The 20,006-nt window shown below is 33.2% G+C and overlaps 1 protein-coding gene across 2 annotated transcripts; it reads right to left on the reverse strand.

The window, feature by feature from the left end:
* Positions 1-54: 54 nt before the first annotated feature.
* LOC132906697 (vesicular glutamate transporter 1) lies at positions 55-18,833 on the reverse strand. 2 transcript variants are annotated; one of them, XM_060959109.1, is made up of 9 exons: positions 18,721-18,833; positions 15,556-15,688; positions 14,947-15,167; positions 14,289-14,608; positions 13,965-14,139; positions 13,245-13,543; positions 12,572-12,952; positions 12,106-12,312; positions 55-11,743 (listed from the first exon to the last, which is right to left on the reverse strand). In XM_060959109.1, the coding sequence occupies exons 2-9, from the start codon at positions 15,627-15,629 to the stop codon at positions 11,492-11,494; spliced, it is 1,929 nt and encodes a 642-aa protein (XP_060815092.1). In that variant the 5' UTR covers positions 15,630-15,688; positions 18,721-18,833; the 3' UTR covers positions 55-11,491. The 2 variants fall into 2 exon arrangements, with proteins under 2 accessions (XP_060815092.1, XP_060815103.1); XM_060959120.1 differs by lacking the exon at positions 18,721-18,833 and adding an exon at positions 18,448-18,677.
* Between the last annotated feature and the right edge of the window lie 1,173 nt (positions 18,834-20,006).

The raw sequence follows: 20,006 nt of genomic DNA on the forward strand, positions 1-20,006 counted from the left end.
ATGTCAAAATCTTGGCTTTGTCACTTTTAGCCGTCTGAAAGAAAATTATGAGTATTTGAAAACATCGGCTTACAATTTATTGTCAATAATCAGTATTTCTTATCTTTTTTTTAATTACATAATACACTCAAAATTACAGTATACATACATATTTTACATAATTATTGTTGTAATAATTATTAACAAACCAGACTTACCGGCGTGTGTAACAATGACTCATTTTTGTTTGCTTTTTGTTCTCGTCCTAACTTGCAGCTACGTGTATTATAATAGAACAGGCCCGCTATTTCGTTTATTTGAACAGTCAAAATAGATTTTCTTTAAATTGCCCACCACGGGGTTATTAAGATTATCGTTTCATGTCATCTGTGTTAATTATGAAACCGCTATAAGAGAATGCGAATTAGTGATTACCTCTGAGAAATTTAACGTCAATGGACACAGAAGAGAGAACGTTTCACAGGGAAAATCGCGATTATAGTTAAATACCAGGGCATGCCATGATCGCGAATCTTCATAATGGCCTTCAACTCTTCAGCCGCGACAATAATACACGCGACAAATCGATGTCTACGTATCTTCCAACTTCAAGATATTCAAACTGATATCAGGTGCCGACGTTCTAACGCATTATCAACGAACAATTTGTCGCGTTATCAATTCGAACTTCGCATAATATCCTGTTCGACGCATAGTGACAACGTTTCAGAAGTTTTGGGGAGAGTTTTGTAAAAAATATTAATTGATCGTTACAACGTATCAGTCTACTTTTATAATGCATATTACTACAGATATTGCTTTATTTGAATAATTCTATTTCAAATATTGCCAAATAGGTAATAATAGAAAGTCCACGATTAACGATAGATCGTGATAATAAAATTTTAATGAAACCCATAAGCATCTCAAATATCTCACTTACTCTGTCTACTTACAATTGTAAAATTGTAAATAATAATAGTTCAAGAAACTTCTTCTACCAACTTCTTTCAATCGCTCAGATTTAACGATGTAATCTACAAAGAAAGATCAAGCAAATATGCGAAATATTACAGTGAAATTCACTGTTATTTTAATGTCACATCTTAAATCAGTCTTATCGTCACCGTTTAAGAGACCTGAATCGATGATAAACATAATACATTTCGTTGATAATGCGTTAATCGGAGATACACTGGAGCACGGGAACGTGAATCGTGTGATCGAGCATGTGAATAGATCGTTAACACTAAGATCTCGTGTACTTTGATGCACAGCACGGAAGAGCAGATTCTTTTGACTCACGCGTAACACTACTTCTCGAATGCCCTTAACAAATATATTATTGTCGGTTAAACCATAAGTCCGATCAATTTTAATATTGTCAGTTCGATACACTAGGATCGATCGAAATTTATATAATAATAATAATGTATAATGTATATATACGTATATATAAGTATATATATGTACACACGCACGCGCATATACAGGGGAAACTAGGGACGCACACACGCACCCACACCAGTTACGGGTTCGCGAGAATTAGAAATGTTTGAACTAACATTCAGATGGATAATTGAACCATTGCTGAAATTTTTCAATAATAACTCGCTAAATATTTTATCGTTCTTAACAAACAAACTGGTTAATCGTACTTTGTTGCATAAAATATTTCGTTACGTAAAAGATTAATTCGTAAAAAAAATTAATTCGTTAAAAAGTATTTCCAGTTATCTCAAACGAGTTGAAAAAGTTGCTTTCGACTTTTCATTTAAAAATATTATTTTTCATGTTTAAGACGATAATGATTATTAGACTGGAGATGTTTATGCAAATTCACATCTTTATGAATATAATTTAAAAAAATGGAACCTAGGCCGAGATTAGTTTTCATCCACTAAATGTTATAACGAATTTCATACCTTGAAGATTTTATATATCTTTGCATATTATGTACATTCTGTGCATTTCAGTATCTTTAAATTTCCCATAAATACATAAAAATCCGCAGTCTAATGATAATTTAAAATTGTTAACGTAATAATAGACAGAATTTATATAATTAACAATTTGATAATATAATTACTTCTAAATAGACTTCAGAACACTAACTAAATTTATAATGAATTTTTTACCAAGTACGTTAAACTTTAATTCACAACATTTATAAACGTGAAGATATCCTTCGTAATAATTTTACCTTCAAGGTTTAGTTTAATAGGATCGATGATTATGGCAGAAATGTATGTGGATTCAAAATGAATACAAAGAATATTCTAACAACAGGTAAAACAGGCTCAATTTAGACTAGAGAACACAAACAATTGCTTTCATTTGCCATCGTTTGAATAATGCGATACATACGCTTCTATTCCATATAATTTGTAGAGCGATAAATTATTTCACGTGACATAAAACAATTTTCTCGGCAGATCACATACACACAGAAAGGATTTAATTTAGACATTTTACAGATATAAAACATAATAACAAGGAATTATTAGTAAACCTACATTCATACGTAAAGCTACAAGAAGCTTAGTACGATTGAAACGTAAGTATTTTTTCGTGAAACGCTCGTGCTCGCTGGAAATAATAATCTTCTTGGTAATACATGCAACAATTATAATACACAATTCTGATATTCTAAATAATATAATAATTCTGATTATATTAATACAAACTATATTTAACAAAAATTTAAGGAAAAAGACTTTAATTCGACAAATTTTAACTTTTACCCGTTTTAAATCTAAAACATTTTCATACCTTAAAACATGAGAAACTTTTAACGCTGATATTCTCAACATACAGCGTGAATTAATAAATATTAATAATATAGCATTATTTTCAAAGCTTCTCTTTTACTCGAATAAGTCAAAAGCACGAGGATATCACGTCAAAATCTCGCACAGTATCGACATACATATTTTTAAAGCATATCTACTTTATTGCTCTTACAATATATGCTTTCCTATATTTGCGAGCTTCCTTCGTTTATTGTCGACATTTAATAAGTGAAATTTCTCTTTCTCGCAAAACAAGATCAATAGAACGATGTAGCTCGACATTATCTGAATTATGTACCTAAAAAATGTACATATAACGACACGTATTATATGTGTACAGAACATGTAACACGTTACACATGGTATATACATGTAATGTATATTTGTATATGTATGTATATATATATTTATTTAATTTATATATATTTTTTTTGTTATATCTATATAATTTCATATGGTTCTTTCAATACTATACGTTACAATTTAATTTACTTTCGTTGAGACCACAAGTTAATACCTTCTTTTATGTTTATGAATAGGTAATGTACATTTCAAGCATTTTCTAAACTTCACGCCATATACAATTGCGCCCGGAAACAATAGCGTAGCAAACTCGTCGGACACCCATGATCAATCCCTTACACACGTTTTTTTAAACCGTTTTCAGAGAAAATAGTTATCTATCGAAGCAATAGATTAAAAATTACATCTGCAATATCTCGACATTGAATAATTTTTGCATGAATATTCTGAGGACAGACATGTAATTTTTGACAGCAATTTATAATTTATTTTTATAATTCCTCTATCTTCGTCAGTGACAAAGTAAATGTTAAATGCTTCTAATGAACATGATGATATATGTTACTACGTGATACCAGCGGTTTCATGATATATTCGTAACATATTTTTGTCATTTCACTCTCGTGAAAATTATAATTTACAACTTGTAATCAATTCTCAGTTGTAAATTTTCCTGGATTAATCAGCGATACCAATACTCTTTTTCAGTGCAGCTTTCGTAATAAAAAGTTTTATTTCGAAAAGAAAAATATTACTAATATCTACGATATTATTTATACAGTTTCCCTTCTCCGTATTTTATCGGTGAAAAGACAACCAAATAACGATTTACACGTCTTCAATATTGCTACAAACCAATCTAATGTAACGGATTAAGAAAACATTTAAAGATTTGTTAAAATTGTTGAAAAATATAACGATATACGTAACGTGAATAATAAAACAGTCAGTTATATTAACTTACAACATACTGATGACGAAAGGCATTTACAAATGTATTAAAAATCACTTGAAGAAGGTATAAACATAGTGCAAAAATTAACAATTACATCTATGTTGATCAAAAGATGTTTCAATCATCTAATACATTCACTGTTATTAAAATATGGCTACCCGCCTCTTACATTTTTCTTTCATCAGAAAGATCTGTATTTTAAATAATAATGACTGTGCAGTTTACTGTTTTATGTCTCTTCATAAATTATACTGTCAAACAGCACAAACTAAAAAATGCATTAGCGTTATTCAGCAGCATTGTTCAAAGTCTATATAAGAATGTGTTAAATACGTCAGTTATAAAAACTTACGTATACTGAACTTAACAACGTTATATCTATCATTGATAACAAATATCTTTGCATAATGTATCGTAGTAGCTATATAACTCTGACAATGCATTATTCGTCTGTCTGATATTTATGAATATTCGCTGATTGAAAACCTTTAGCATATTTGTCTGTCAATGCGCAAACATAGGCGAAATATAATCGTTTTCACGGATAAGTGAAACGTTCGATTTTCTCTTATTCGTCGTTTAATATCGCATAGACGGTACTCTCGATTACACATATACGTAAAGCTAATTGTTATTTAAAACGATACAGGGTGCACCGAGAAAAGCGTGCGCAATATTTAAAGGTTTTACCATCATAGTGTTTCATAAATAGTGCAGCAATTCTATCCGATGAGATTCGACTTTTAACAATGTAATTTGATCCAGAGACGATTGGTTCCCCTCGCATTCGATGCATTAGTACGCTACGATCGGCCCACCCCGTATTTTTCTTTTCTCTTTATTGTCGTAAAATTATTATCGGAGCTATATATCCATATAAATATATCAGTATTATTGTTCGAACAGCATTAGAACTTATCCTACGTATCGTCGTAGTGATTATAGTTAATGTATATTTCGAGTTCAACCCCACCTTTTGATTCTGACAATGGAATAACATGGATAAAAGTTAGGCCTGTTACTACTTCGATACAATAGCGTATACAATATCTGATGCAGCACTGAATTATGCGAGCCACGATTTTTTCAAATAAAACGATGATTATATGTATATGACTAGGCCATTGCTGGCAGAGCAGAGTCACAATGATTATACGTTTATATAATATATAATTATCCGAACAAAATTTTTGTTCGTACCGTTCTTTCAGGTCAGTTTGGATATCTTTTAATACTTATTTTCTTTAATTGTTTCCTTATTTTTGTGATTACATTGTTTCCGGAATCTTCATATTTCCATAATTCGTAGTTTCAATAAACTACGTATATTAAATTTTATTGTTCCAATTTTTCTATATCTTAACAGTCTCGTTATTTCAGTTGTAACTATCTTGGTCTTTCATATCCTCTATTACTTCTGCTTTTCGCATAATCTCCATCGCACATGTATTGTCACAATAGCGTAGTCTATTCGCTATTCGCCACTTCAACATTTCAATAGCCCGCTATTTCAACATCCTCCGGTTGTTATATAAAGTTCCATGTCATTTTATAAAATAAATTACATCATTTCTCAATATATATACGTGCCGTCGTTTTATTTACAATCTCTGTTCCAAGTGCTCTTAATAGTTAAATATTGGTTCAAAAAATAGTCATTTGGCCGTTTTGATTTCTTAGAGAAGAGATAACTTTGACTCCACCCTACCATATATCTATGCATATAAGTAGATATTATTCATAAACCAAACTAACAAGCTTGTTTGCCGCGAAAATGTTAAGCGAAACACGATACTTTCATCCTTTTCCAAGCTAACCGGACGCACGACTTTCTTCTGTTAACGTAACAACGGATCGTTCCGCTCGGCGCAACGTTCGAGTGACAAACATATTGGCGAATCACGAACATCGCGTGCAACAGCAATTCGTTGGAACGCGTGTCGTTTCAATTTCCGGCTTTTCACCGAATGGAAAAACCGCGGACCGAAGACGATACCGCGGAAACGTCAACTCAAAAATACGTTTCCCATTATTATCTGCATCATTTTTGCAATTATACTGATTATTCCCGAGCAAGTAAATCGTGACTCTGCTATTATCTGTCGTTACTGTCGGTAATATTACGCCCAGCAGAAACTATTACAGCAGCGCATCGATTCTAACATAACGTACATACGAAATCGCTTGAGGAAGCTTCAATGACGGCTCTAAAGAGCCTCCCCGTACAAGAAATTTTCCTAAGTTAGCGTTTCGAAAGATGTTCATCTACCATTGGGTAAATCGATCGAAAGCATGTATATCTGTATGGTAAAACGCGAATCGATGAAAGAAGTTTATGCAACGATCGTTAACCCTTCGTTTTGCGTAAGCCGTAGCGTCAAAATCTGTAAGTAATTGATGATGTAATAAAATATATCAGTAAGTATAGTTGATGTAATTTTGTTTAGAGGACAGAAAATATTGCTAAATTCATTCTATTTTCATGATATTTTTTTGAACGACTGTAATTAAATACGACTTACTAAATTATTTCGAAAATTATAGACAAATATACTTTCATTGCTGTATAATATAATTATTGTCGATGTAATTTTATTTGGCGGACAGGAAATTTTATTACGAATTTACTAAATTTATTTTATCGTAATGTAATTCTTTTAACGATTCTAATAGAATACAGCTGAATAAATTATTTCGTAAATTATAGGCGAATACTTTCATTGTTATATAATATAATTATCGTTAATATAATTTTATTTAGCAGGCAAGAAATGTTACTAAATTTATTTTATTATAGTATAATTGCTTTAAAGATTCTAATAAAATACGACTTAATAAATCATTTAAAAAATTATTGGAAAATACTTTCATTGTTATTTAATATAATTATTGGTCTTCATTTTTAAAATTTTGTAGAAAAATCATTTTTATTGTCTTAGCATATCTTTACCATTTTTTAATTATTGTCCTATATAAAGATAAACGAAGAGTTAACCGAAATCCTTAAAAAACATTTATATAACAAATTGCATAGAAACACTATTAAGTTTGTTGCGTTATCATAACAAGTGCATGAGATTATAAGATATTATTGTCAGCACCGCGAAACGTCTAAAAACTAAATTTTTCCACAGCTCGCCTTTAGATCTCTAGCGATTTTCAAAACACATTTTTCTTTTAACATCTGCGATTCGTTTCAGCAAGCATTTCGTCTATTGCGATTACGCTCGATTATATCGATCGCCATACACGTTGACCCCAACGATATGTACATACATACATATATATGCGTATATATAATAATACAATAATATAATTTTATATGTATTATGTATAACGTATGATATACTGTGTAATAATATATTCATTAAGTTTAACAATTAATGTTATGGTATATTATTTACACATCCTTTATAAATATCGAAATTTATATTAATTATAGAGTCATTGCTTTTCTATTAAAATCTCTTCGCGTGCTTGTTTCCAAAGACTTGGTAAATTATAAATATAAATGTATGGACACACTAAGAAGTAAGTAATTATGCAAGTGTAAAAAAGTAAATGAGAATTTCCAAGTCAACTTGATACGTCTAAAGCTTATAGTAAAAACTATCGTTATGACTACTCCACTTTTTGTAATTAAATACCTGTATCAAGATGTTGATGCACTCTGACAAAGAAAAAAATTTGCGATTACCATACAAAAACTTTGATACGAAAGAATTAGTATGATTAGCTTACAATTAGTACTATATGCTGCAACATGGGCTCCATACGTACGTGTATATACGTATGTGTATAATATTAATTACACCACGACATGACCGAGAAAATGTATATCTAACCTTAATCATCATTTAGCGCGTTGAATTATATATATATATATATATCGGCTACATATATATGTATATACTCGTAAATATCCGTATATATCTCATATTATGTATCTATAATTTCTTTTAGAAATAGATATCGCGCAAATTGACTAATCTCGTGGATCCTCGGGCAACGAAAAGAAGGGCTGTTCGAATAATATAAGTATGTATATAGTAGTACTTTCATGTAATTTTGTGATTTGACGTTTGACGTGTACAGCGAATCGATCGATCGTTCTTGATTCATGTATTTTTTGTAAAATTCCGAAAAATTTATTTCTTGCAAAATTTTATTACTGCACGATGAAAGAAAATATTAATTTACATTGATATATGATATTAAAATCAGCCAATTCAAGATTATATGCCACGAGCTTTTGCTAATAGATATGTGGATACCATAACATATTGTTATCATTTCAGTCGATACAATTCGATTTCAATGTACAGACTGTTTCCTTCGTAAACTTCTATTTTATTTACACGTGTGATATCGATCCTAAATACTTTTTCCTACTTTTGACAGGGCAATAACCATTTCTTAATTTTTTGCCTGCTTAATTAAAATTTGACAAACGATCGATCGATATTCGTACATCTATCACGTGTTATTTTTCAACGTACGAATATGTATACGTATACATCTATATCGTTACGACTCGACCATGAAATAATGCAATAAATTGGATGTTATCTCATCCTCAACGTGTATATATTCTGTTCTCTGATATCGGCGATGAAAAATCACCAACAACGTTCGAATATAGTAACGAAATATATATATATATATACTCTTTTGTACGTATATGTGTGTATGTGTGTGAATGCCCACGTGTACCGTGTAAGTGCCCATGTGTGAATATTATGTATGTATAACAATTATGAAGTATAAACACCTAGGACAAATGTATAATAACGCGACTTGTTCCTAATTCTCGAACTGACGTTCGAACTTTCATGGATATACTTTCATGAAATACGTACAGTAGAACTCAATGTATCCGAACCGTGGCACCATTGTTCTGAATAACTCCAGGATCTCGATACCGTCTATACACCATTTTTCAAGAAACATTACGACGTATCGTGAGAAGCTTCGAATAACATATCGATATTGACATATTCACGAATTTCTAAATTGTGATAGCTAAATTGTTTAGCTTCTTCAAACACGATATCATCTTTGCGCTGTACATCGCGCACTGTAAAATCATCTAAACATTAATGGGATATTTGGTGGTTACCTTCGATGAAAGCTACGATATTCTTGATATCTATTATCGTAATCGTATCGGAATTCTATTGATCCAGCTTTAACTGTATACGGACTTTTATGTTAATTGTTCGTTGTTAGAAATAGACTCTCCACTGTTTCTTTGTTTCATATTAAGCGTTCAGTGATTCAGCGTTTCTGTTTAATAAGAGGATTGCGGATTTTTATGCAGATTTATACTTTTATGGACACGACTAACGAAACGAAAGGTAAGTAGAAGTTTTGTTTCTGAAAAATTATAACGAGTATTCTACTTTGAATATTTCATATCTTTATATTTTTATATTTCTATATACTATATCCTGTCAATTTTTGCATCCTTAAGTTTTACGTAGACACATAAAAATCCATGGCCTATTTAAAAATATGCTGTTCTACGCTCAGAAAGATCACCGTATAAACGCTAATTACGTATTTCAATTCGAACATACTATTACATTTCATATATAACGTGCTTCGCATTAATAGAGTTTGAATTATAGTATCTTGTAGTATCGCGATAAATTATTAATATGATTTGAATTTCAAATAAGAGAAACGGTAAAAAAATGAAGGAAGATACGTGTTTGAAGAGGCTATCAATTCTATGGAAGATCCTCTTGTCGGTGCACAAGATGAAAATTCACTCGAAGAGATCAGGTCCCAATAAATAGAGCCCTACGGTACTTTAATGCCTTAACATACTAATATCCTCATCTTATCACTTTATTATGAATACTTTCATACGTTTTCGATACGTTTCCGTTAGGATCCGTGTTTTGTGTATTACATTTAAACTCGAAAGGCTTAAGTAACGTAATCTCGTCTATGATACGTCCTGTACCCGAATAAACGTATTAATGCCTTTCTCGTGTTCAAACGCTTATACGAAACAGCGTTCTCGAGTAATGCATTAATTAACAGAACCCGCCAGCCCACTGTTAAAATATTGACGTTTCAATAATTAATTCGTTCTAGTTACCGTACGTTCGCTTATCATCGAGGACCGGGTTGTACTATTTCAAAAATACGCGCCATAACTGCGACGTGCATTCCATTCTTCGTTTTTCACTCTCGACAATCAGCATAATACTTTCAATATTGCTACCAGTGCCAAACTGAAGAGTAACATAGAAAATACCTAAAAGTTTCAGCGATCGTGCTGAACTGATTTTTCCACCGTCACTTCGCCAAACCTTCTTAGTATTATTGTCTTTGATTATCAAATTATTGTCTACGAAGGTTTGGCACTTGCTTATTGTCTGCATATAGGTATGCTCATATAAATTTTTTAGTTCCATAGTAAGAGTCTAAATAAGTAGCAATAGCTGAAATGTTTTCTTAAAAGATTATTACGATCTTCGAGTTGCTTCTCAATTAGGCCACTCATGTCCACTTCTTCGTTTGTGATTACATTAAAGGTTACCAAATGGACGATTTACATAACCAGCAGGCCAATGTCAGATTTACAAAATAGTCAGCTTGGTTTCACTTCGAAATGCGCAAGTTATACTGATAAATAATTAATGTAGAAAGTTCCTTTCTTGATTTCTTATAATTCTGTTTCCGTTTGAATGTTTTCCTAAAAGATCTTACGATATTTTGATATCCACTTTCTCTGTCGTTTTCGACACCTCTTGATACTCTTTTATGAATATCGCAAGCCTCTTTTTGCATTCAAATATTTTGTTTGCTCGATTCGTGTGCATCAACTTACAGCACCATACCCTGCACTCTTAGGTATTGCAAAAAGAGAACATTTCCTTGTACTTCAATTGAGAATACAAAGCCAGCAATTCTGTATCGATTGATGTTTCAACATCATAAGTTGTTAAGAAATTATTTTATGCTCTTTCAAGAAGCCTCTGGTACTTCAATTTCTTAACAATTGCTTACTTTATATCTTTCCATAAGTATCTTAAACCTCCTGCTTTTATTCGTTAAATAAAAAAAAAATAAGTCATCCGCAATTGCATTTAACGTGTTTTAAAAATTCTACCTATATATATACCCTTTTTACAACAAAAGAATTAAATGTGTGTTGGCTCAATTTTTAGAAAAAAATGAGTAACCAGCTTTTGTTGAAGCGATGTAAATACTTTCCATCTAATCCTAGAAGAAGGTAATTCTCTTGTTAAAAGATGAAATCTCCGAAAAATATTCAAAGGGAAAATGTTTTCTCAAAATTCACATCGTTGCAATGATAGGCAACAGTAAGCAAATGGACTCATTGAAGTACTAGAAGCAGTTATGAAACAAACATAATCAGTTAAATCATCAGTCAGCTTAAACAGATATCCTTACGTCCGTCCAATTTGTTCGGGAATCGATGAATTTAATTCCACTGTTGATTCTGCTGTGTTACGTCGTATGCGTAATCGGTCGTCGCTGGTGGTTGTACCAGAGATGCGTTTACATCGCTGGCGAAGGGATTTGTAGAATGGAAGGGATTGTTGCTATTCGTTTCCGTTGATCCGTAGCTTATCACCGGTGGTTTTTCTTGTTGAGCGTATATGTTATCCGCAGCTGGTGGTTGATCATAATTATTCCAATCGTTGGCTGCACCATCACCCATGGATGGTTGTCTCTGTGAAATGAAAAAATATTACCTCATATACATACAGAAATAATGTTATGAAGAAAGAGGATTAGAAATTTACTCCATGGATATGAAATTATTTGTTGCTTAAGATTATAAATTAACTGCATAATTTCGATTAACATTAATAAGCGATATAATTATACGATAGAATCTATATATAAGAAAATAAAATAAAGGTGTATATATGAAATTGTAGTAGAAAAATGGACAATTTTTAATATATATAACATAAAACAATTGATACATGGAGAGAAGAACAATTGACTATTTAAGCTTTCAAATATATGTATATTCATATGATATTTATCTAATATTAAAATGGATAAATACACTAAAATAATACGTACTATGAATTCGGATTGCATAGTCTTCGGTGGTGGAGGAAGAGGTGGTTTCGCTTGTCCAAATTCATCCATAGCGAAAGTCTTTTGTTCGTCCAAATTAGGATCAGCCCAAGGTTGTAGTTCTCCGGAACAAAAGAATCCATAAAATATTACACCGAATATGTGCACACACGCTGCTATGATAAACACGTTTCTCCAACTTAGAGCGTCCTGTAAAACGAACGAAAATAACAATAATATTAATTCTTTTATAAATAATCATATCTATGAAATTTCTTTTATTTTAGAGAAAATAAGAAACTGGAAGAAGAAATAAGATGTTAGAAGAAGCAAGGACAATAAAGAAATAACACATAAATAATCAATAATTATTTCGTAAATATTTTTATATGCTGATATTTAAAATAAAACAATTCATTTGATACGGTACATGGATTGATAAAGGACACAGCATTTACACGATCAATACCTTCTTCTCTGTGATGTTGTCTACGAAGAAGGGTACTAACAGACCCGCTATCGTTCCAATTCCATTCGACATTCCCATCAAGATACTGGCATATCTGGGCGCGATATCCAAATGGTTTACGTTAAAACCAGAAATGGCAAAACCACTGCACGCGACACCACACGCTAGCGCGAAGATTGCCGCTGTCCCATTCCTTTTCATGGTTGCGTGAGATACCACCAAAAAGAATAAAGCCTCCATACCAAAACCGCCACAGTTAAACAGCTTCCTGACGTTTGTTGTTGACAATATTCCGCGTTTGCGAATGTAATCAGCCAACAGACCTCCGCAAGGCACGATCATCGTCATCAACAGATGTGGGAGCGAGCCAATTACGCCAGTCTGTAACAAATGGAATTCATTTAGTGTAAATTCATAGCGAATATGATTTATTTATTTTCATTCTTGATATATTTACATGTGACAACGTCTACATTCTATGTAAATATCTATTTGACTCTCTTGCTGTCAGTTTATTTAATAATGTAAAAATTAATTTACTATAGTTTATAAGGAATGAAATTTATTTATTCTTGTTCTTGATATTCACACGCGACGGATCTGTAAATTCTACAGCAAAGTAGACTAAGCTTCAACATCTTAAAATTTAACAGTTTGAAAGAGAGAAACTCACTTCAACTAGAGGCATGTCAAAAGCCTCGTGCATGAAACGAGCTTGAAAGAGCACTAGAAGATAGAAGTTCCAGGATCTGCAGAAATTAGCTACGATAATCGCGTGAACTGGCATGGACGTCAGAAATTTTCGCCATGGTGTCGTCGCGAATGTTGGCATCGCCATAGGTAACTGCGATTGTCCTTGGCCAAGGGAATCTTCGATGTAACGCAACTCACGTGCCGAAATACAAGGGTGTTTCGATGGTTTCTCGAATGCCAGCCACAACCAGAAACAGTACCAAATCAATCCGCAAATACCTGTATATTCAGATTATTAATTATAGGAATCGCGCGTCTATTACTGTTTCTTTGTATTTCATATTTTTATTACAACTTTTCAAATATAGCTTTGATTTCGGCTTTTTTTACACCATAAATGATCTATTCTCACGTAACATTCTTTGATTGATTGTATACGTGGAATATACTGACAGAGTTTGACCATCATAAAAGATATAACTTAGAAAACACGAAGCTGGCACCCCGCTGGGGGTAGTCACCCACATGCTGTACTTATCTTATTTTATTTTTTTATTTACTAATGAGATATAACACTTTACCAAATGTCCTTTAGGACAAATTGTAAAAACCAAAATAAAATAAAAAAAAAAAGAGTTTGACCAATGAAAAGATAAACACTTCAACATCTTTCCACTCAAAAAACAAAATCCTAACGTACCATAGAAATAAAAGGACGCTGCCCAGCCAAAGGTCGAAGTTAAAAGGCCCGAGAGTGGCATTCCTATTACCATAGCAGCGTAAGAACCGCAAAATGCCAATGTCGCTAAACGCGATCTTTCCAACGGTGGTGCCCAATATTTCCAGATACCGTGACACGCTGGATACGTAACACCCTAGCCAGAGAAAGGATTACTCGTCGTGAAAATCGCTCAAAGAAATAATTCAATTATAATCTTAATATTTTCACGATCGAAATCCACTGACAGTGTTAGACGCGATCCAATTATATCTTATTACTATTTCGATGAAAATAATATCTTACCTCCACCAATCCTTTTATGACCTGTACAATCATATCGACGATTGGATGGATGCTCAGTGCGCCAGGTACCAACAGATTTAAAAACGAAGATATGGCAATTGCAGCGCCAAATATCTTGTTCGCAGGGTACAGAGAGGCAAGGAATCCTCCTGGTACTTGAGTCACAAGGTAACCCCAGAAGAAGGACGAGTCCAGGGCGCTCTCTGTGCCAATTGTCCAGTTGAACCTGAGAGTGTGGTTGGCGTTATCTTCGGTGGCATTCTTCATGGCCATCTTTGCCATTCCCATGTTACACCTCATGCCGAATGAGATTATAAATCCTGAAGGGAATATCGATCGGTTTTATTAAGCGTATAATATCATTTTTTCAAAGACAATACAGTAAACGTAAACCCTTTAACAGTGAAATAAAGAATTGGACAAGTCATCAAATAATATATGTATTACTATAAGTTTATTGATACATATTTCTTATAAGGTACTGAAAATATATATTTTATATCTATTATCAGAAATCTTACAAGAAACTTTGAAAATAAAAAGATAAGTATTTTCTAAATCATTTATTCTATACTCTATGTCACTTTAGTACACCACTAAAGGGTTAAGGGATACGATAGAATAAAATGGAGAAATACGAGCATGTTTAAAGATTCACCTATACAGGCCAAAGTGGCAATGGTGTATCTTTTCGATAGGCAGGGACATTCTGGTTTGCAATAAGTATCGATATGGCGCAATGGGGGTCGTTCAGGTTCCGGGAGTGATTCGAACGAAGCTTGTCTACTGTATCCTCTCTCATCCTCGAACCCCTTATTGTCTTTGCTACCCTCGCGGGGCATCTCGAATTCCTCGTAGCCGGCATTACTTCTTCTTAATCTAAAGTCACAAGTGACACGTTTTACGTACAGCTTTTTATCGCTTATAACAGGTATAAATTTTTCATTTCGCATACTAATTAACATTTCAATTTATAAACGAGAAGAGCTAAGGTCCAGAATGTAAAAATCTATTTCCAATTCTTCAATGTGTTTTATATACAGCTTTTGCAACCTATGTTTCTTAAGATTACTAAAACGTTGAAAACTCGTTTGCAAGATTATTCTAAAAAAAGGGCAGATTACATAACAGGGAGCAATTAGAAATTCGCGTAGAACATGTGCGTTTAATTACGCGCATGATCAGATATAGATGTACGCTGGCTAAATATAGCCTTTAAACGATTTTTCGTCTCTTACACGTCGTATACGAGCATGCGTGACATTACCCAGCAAGTTTCCGCGATGCTTTGGACTTGATGGAATCGAAGGCCACGAGGCCCGCCGCCGCAAATCCGGACATTTTCCAATTATTGGGGTTGCTCTCAGGCTGCAAATGGTCGCGTTGGCAATTGGCAGCCCCTGAAGCACATCAACCATCATAAATCACCAACATAAATTCCATCATCACCAAAAACGTCACTGAATGAACGTTCTTCTAACAAATGATTCTTTTTTTGCATGTAATAAAATAGTTTGAATTATATATGTAATTAAATGTAAATGAATAATAAAAATTAATATTTTATTATTCTCCGTAGGTATATTGATAAATGATAGGACTTTTATTATATTATTCGCCAAGTTCAATAATTTTTGTGATATTTAATTGTAGGATTATGAGAGAAAAATCTTTTCAATGTAATAAAACATTTTGAAAGAAATAATAAAATACGAATAGTTGATAAGATTCGTTAATTGTTTACTTGTTTATTTTATACGAATAAAAACGTTAAAAGAATAGTAATAAAATTTAGATTGGATGTACGAAGGACAAATATGAAAGAAAAGTAACAATGGAAATAGATATTAAAAATATATTGTAGTATTTTAGCAACAGATATAAAAATTCCATTTAATTCTCTAATTAATGAATACTATTTCGAAACATATAACTAAACATTGCTAAAGAATAATAGATTAAAATTGTCCGTGATTTTATATTTCGTCATTTGTGTAACCCTCATTCATCCTCAAATCACAACTATTTAAGGAGAACATATTCTCTTTAATTTTATTGACAAATTGCACGAATGCCGCTACAATCTTCTATTTTGTACGAACAACTAATCGATGTTCAAACAATTTCAGCGGTCGAACGCTTAAATCTTTAAAACCATCCTTCGCATTTTCTCTTCCAAGTACGAGCTACGTCTGTGTGAAAACGTTCGTTCTCAATATCGAAACGCAAGGGGAGCTCTGTAGTAGGGGTGTTTGTTTGGAGTGGCAGTCTCTCCAACCCTAATCCCCGAACTCTCCGGGGAACATCTTCAGGGGGTAGAAAAATGCGAGAAGAAACGCGCTCTTCCTAACTCGTATTTTTCCTTATAGTTCTTCGTCCAAATATCGTGCGATATATCAAGAGTTCTGATAAAATAAAACTACATATACCAAAGTTAAAATGTTTTTCTTCAAAATCTTACAACGGTGGAAATGTTAAACCATAACGACGCAATAAAATGAACAAACACAGAAAGAAACTAATACATCCAAATAACAAACAATGGAGAAAATAAGAGAGTTTACATAAAAATGATTCTGTATCTGATATAAATCTTTTTTATTTCATAATGACAGTATGGTTGCAAAGAAGTGAAGCAAATTAACAACCGATCAATTATTATTACACAAACAATTAAGGGGACATTTTACTATTTTTTAAATATCACAAATTGTACCATAAACCAAAAATTCGATAGAAAATGGAATTAGAAGATTCGTAAAATATAAGAATTCAGAAATAGAGGCCAATAATTGTCTTAGTCAAGTTAAAAAATCTCTCGTTACTATAAAATCTTTCAAAAATAAAATGAATTATTCTTAACATCTAAATGACTAACATCAAGTTACTCGAGACATGAAAGAATATAATTAGTTATTGAAAATAGTACAAATAGATTTCGATATCTTTACATCGAGATTATCACGCGATGTTGCTTGGAAATGATTCTCTTTTGTGGAATTTTATAGAGAACGGATCGATCGAGATACGACTGCTATCAGAGAAGCGACTTCTACCTTCATGGATGTGCACGGGAAAAAATTGTTGGCACACTATCGAGTCGATCACAAAGAAACGTATCGAGGGACAATGGATGTCGGATATTAAAACGGCACGTGACAAACAAAAGGCAGAAAATGGACAGCACGTGTGCTAACGAGCTGGGGTGGAACGATGAAGATGGAAACGGCCGATTTCACTTAATGGATTCGTTGCATATTCTTATGGGACTGTTGTTCTTCCACGAATTCTTACCAGAAAGTGGCAAAATACTTTTTGAGAGACGTTTCTTGTTGTAGGAGCTAGCCGTGCGGAACTGGTTCGAATATCGATTATTCGTTAATTAGCTATTCGTTTATGAAAATGATCCAGATTATTCTAGATTTACGTGTCTTTAGTATTAAAAATATTAGAATGATTGTAACTACAGTTGTCTACCTGAGTTGAAGAGATGCCATTAATAAAATAATGAAGTAAAATAAGCGGAATATACAAAACGATAGATATAGTATTAAATATTCTAAAAGATGAAAGAAATTTCTATATAAATTTCGCCTTTTATCTACATTTTCGACAAAATTTCAGCCAATAGTTAAAACTAATTATTGATAAAGATAAAATTTGAATTCTTAATGATAGATTGTTAACCGTGCAGAACGTTTATTAGAAACTTCTCTTTAAGAATAGTAAAAACTTTATTACATCGAGCGTCTTTGCAAAATGAAAAAGTAGCTTCACTAGGATTTAGAAGATTCAAAGGAAAAGGAGGGTGTTGAATGAAATGAAGCCAGAGCTCGATGCACATCCCCGGCAGATCAATACGAAAAAGTCTGTGACATTTTTTCGGATCCCTGATATTTGCACGATCCGTCCTTGCACAAATCTCCCTGCTGTATCCGTGCAGAGTCACGATTCATTGCGAATCGTCCCTTGTACACTTTCACTCGCACGAGCAAATTCCACCGTAGGAAATCACTTAGAAACACATGTATGAATCATAGATTTTAATCCAATGCTAATGAAATTCACCGTAAGCCAAGAAAATCAAAAACGTTATTATCACTTTGTCGGGTGACACAGAGAAGCTTGAAAGCTCTATCAGACAGATTTCTAGTCTTACCAATTTCCTGACAGAAACACCTCACTTTTCGCACCGAGATACATCACAATGTCGCTTTCTCGACTGAATTTCATCTTTCTCCACCATTTCACGAAACTGTGGTCATGGAGAGGAGACCACCGAATCTTCAAATCACCCCATCGCAATGATACGAATGCGAAAACTGATGGATCATTACTCGCGTCACACGATTGTTTAGTGGAAAAGCAAGAATTACGCAAAGACAAATGTAAATTTTTCATAGAAAGAAATGACGAATAAACCACCACTCACCAATAATTAAGTCCAGATATGGTTACGAGCGGAGTGGGTAGCGGTAGCGCGCGGGGTACGCGACGGAGAACGTCGTCGACGTCGCCTGACGGCGTCCACGGCAGCGCCGGGGTACCGCAAAGTCAGCTTCTGGTCATGGCGTCCGCGCAACCCGGCGTCGCGACGCCATTGGACGACGCGCGGCAACGCATCGATATCACTGGCCAATCGAATTCGCAAGCAAACCCCTTTAGATCGACCCCAGGCGGGGCTTTGTACCTCGACCAGCAGTTTTGCAATAACAAAACGTTACGCAGCAACAGAAATCGTAACGGTATTAACGTTAATGTGCCGCGTATCTTCGTTGACAAGCCGAGATCCCCCGGGCTTACTTATGCAACAGCTTGTAATTCGCCACCCTGACGCGTAGGTACGATAAATACGCAAGGGTGGCATTAAGGGGTGATCCGAGAATGTTGCAAAAATAAATTGCTATAACTTATCGCTGTATGGTTAACATAGAAGCGTTGACATCGAAAAAAGCGATTTTGGCAAAAATTGATTTTCTGAACGCTAACTTTGAAGCGATGGAACTAGTCACGGCAGAAGTTTTATAAAAGAGGAAAGAACTTGGTAGAAAGATAATGTACAATTGCAGAAAATGAGAAAAAGTACGTCATGAATTAATTATCAAGAGATAGGTACTTCTTTACTTATGCTTGATTTATGTTTAAAAAGAATCTGATTATTTATAAAATATGACTAATTTCGCTGGAGGGTGGATTTACACGAATTACTTTTTATTCGTTTTATCATAAAAGAAGCTTATATAGGAGCAAATGCTATACGTATGAGTAGTTGAGAATGTAAAAGAAACGAGAGTAGCAGAATGACGTGTTTGGCTTCCTACGCTGGCATTTATGACAGAATTTTTGGGTCAATATATATAGGTATTTTTCTGACATCATGATTGATGAATACCTATATTGATAATAAAGCAGTTGTATGTCTGTAGTGATAATAAAAAAACGATACATATGCGAATTGTGTTATATCTGTGTCTTGGTGTCTTTTATTTATATTCTTCACAGTGTTTTTGAATTATAATCTTAAAAGAAGTGGTGATCTATTGTTGTTTTGATATCCAATTTTCTAGTGAGATCATTAAGTTCGTTAATTAATTTTTAATAGATAAAAGTTAACAGAACACAAATATAATTTACAAATACAAAATTCTAACTGCAAAAATTGAAGTAATGTTACATTACTCGTAAATAATTCTCTAAATAAAATCATCATTTTTATAA

This window comes from Bombus pascuorum, chromosome 1 (genome assembly GCF_905332965.1).
Source record: "Bombus pascuorum chromosome 1, iyBomPasc1.1, whole genome shotgun sequence".
Classification (NCBI taxonomy): domain Eukaryota; kingdom Metazoa; phylum Arthropoda; class Insecta; order Hymenoptera; family Apidae; genus Bombus; species Bombus pascuorum.

Excerpts from the sequence above, each read along its gene's own strand:
- LOC132906697 (XM_060959109.1), bottom strand. The coding sequence starts at position 15,629 with ATGTCCGGATTTGCGGCGGCGGGCCTCGTGGCCTTCGATTCCATCAAG. Across the intron at positions 14,609-14,946 it reads TGCCACTTTGGCCTGTATAG|GATTTATAATCTCATTCGGC; the intron begins GTGAATCTTTAA and ends TATTCCCTTCAG. Across the intron at positions 12,953-13,244 it reads TTGACATGCCTCTAGTTGAA|ACTGGCGTAATTGGCTCGCT; the intron begins GTGAGTTTCTCT and ends CATTTGTTACAG.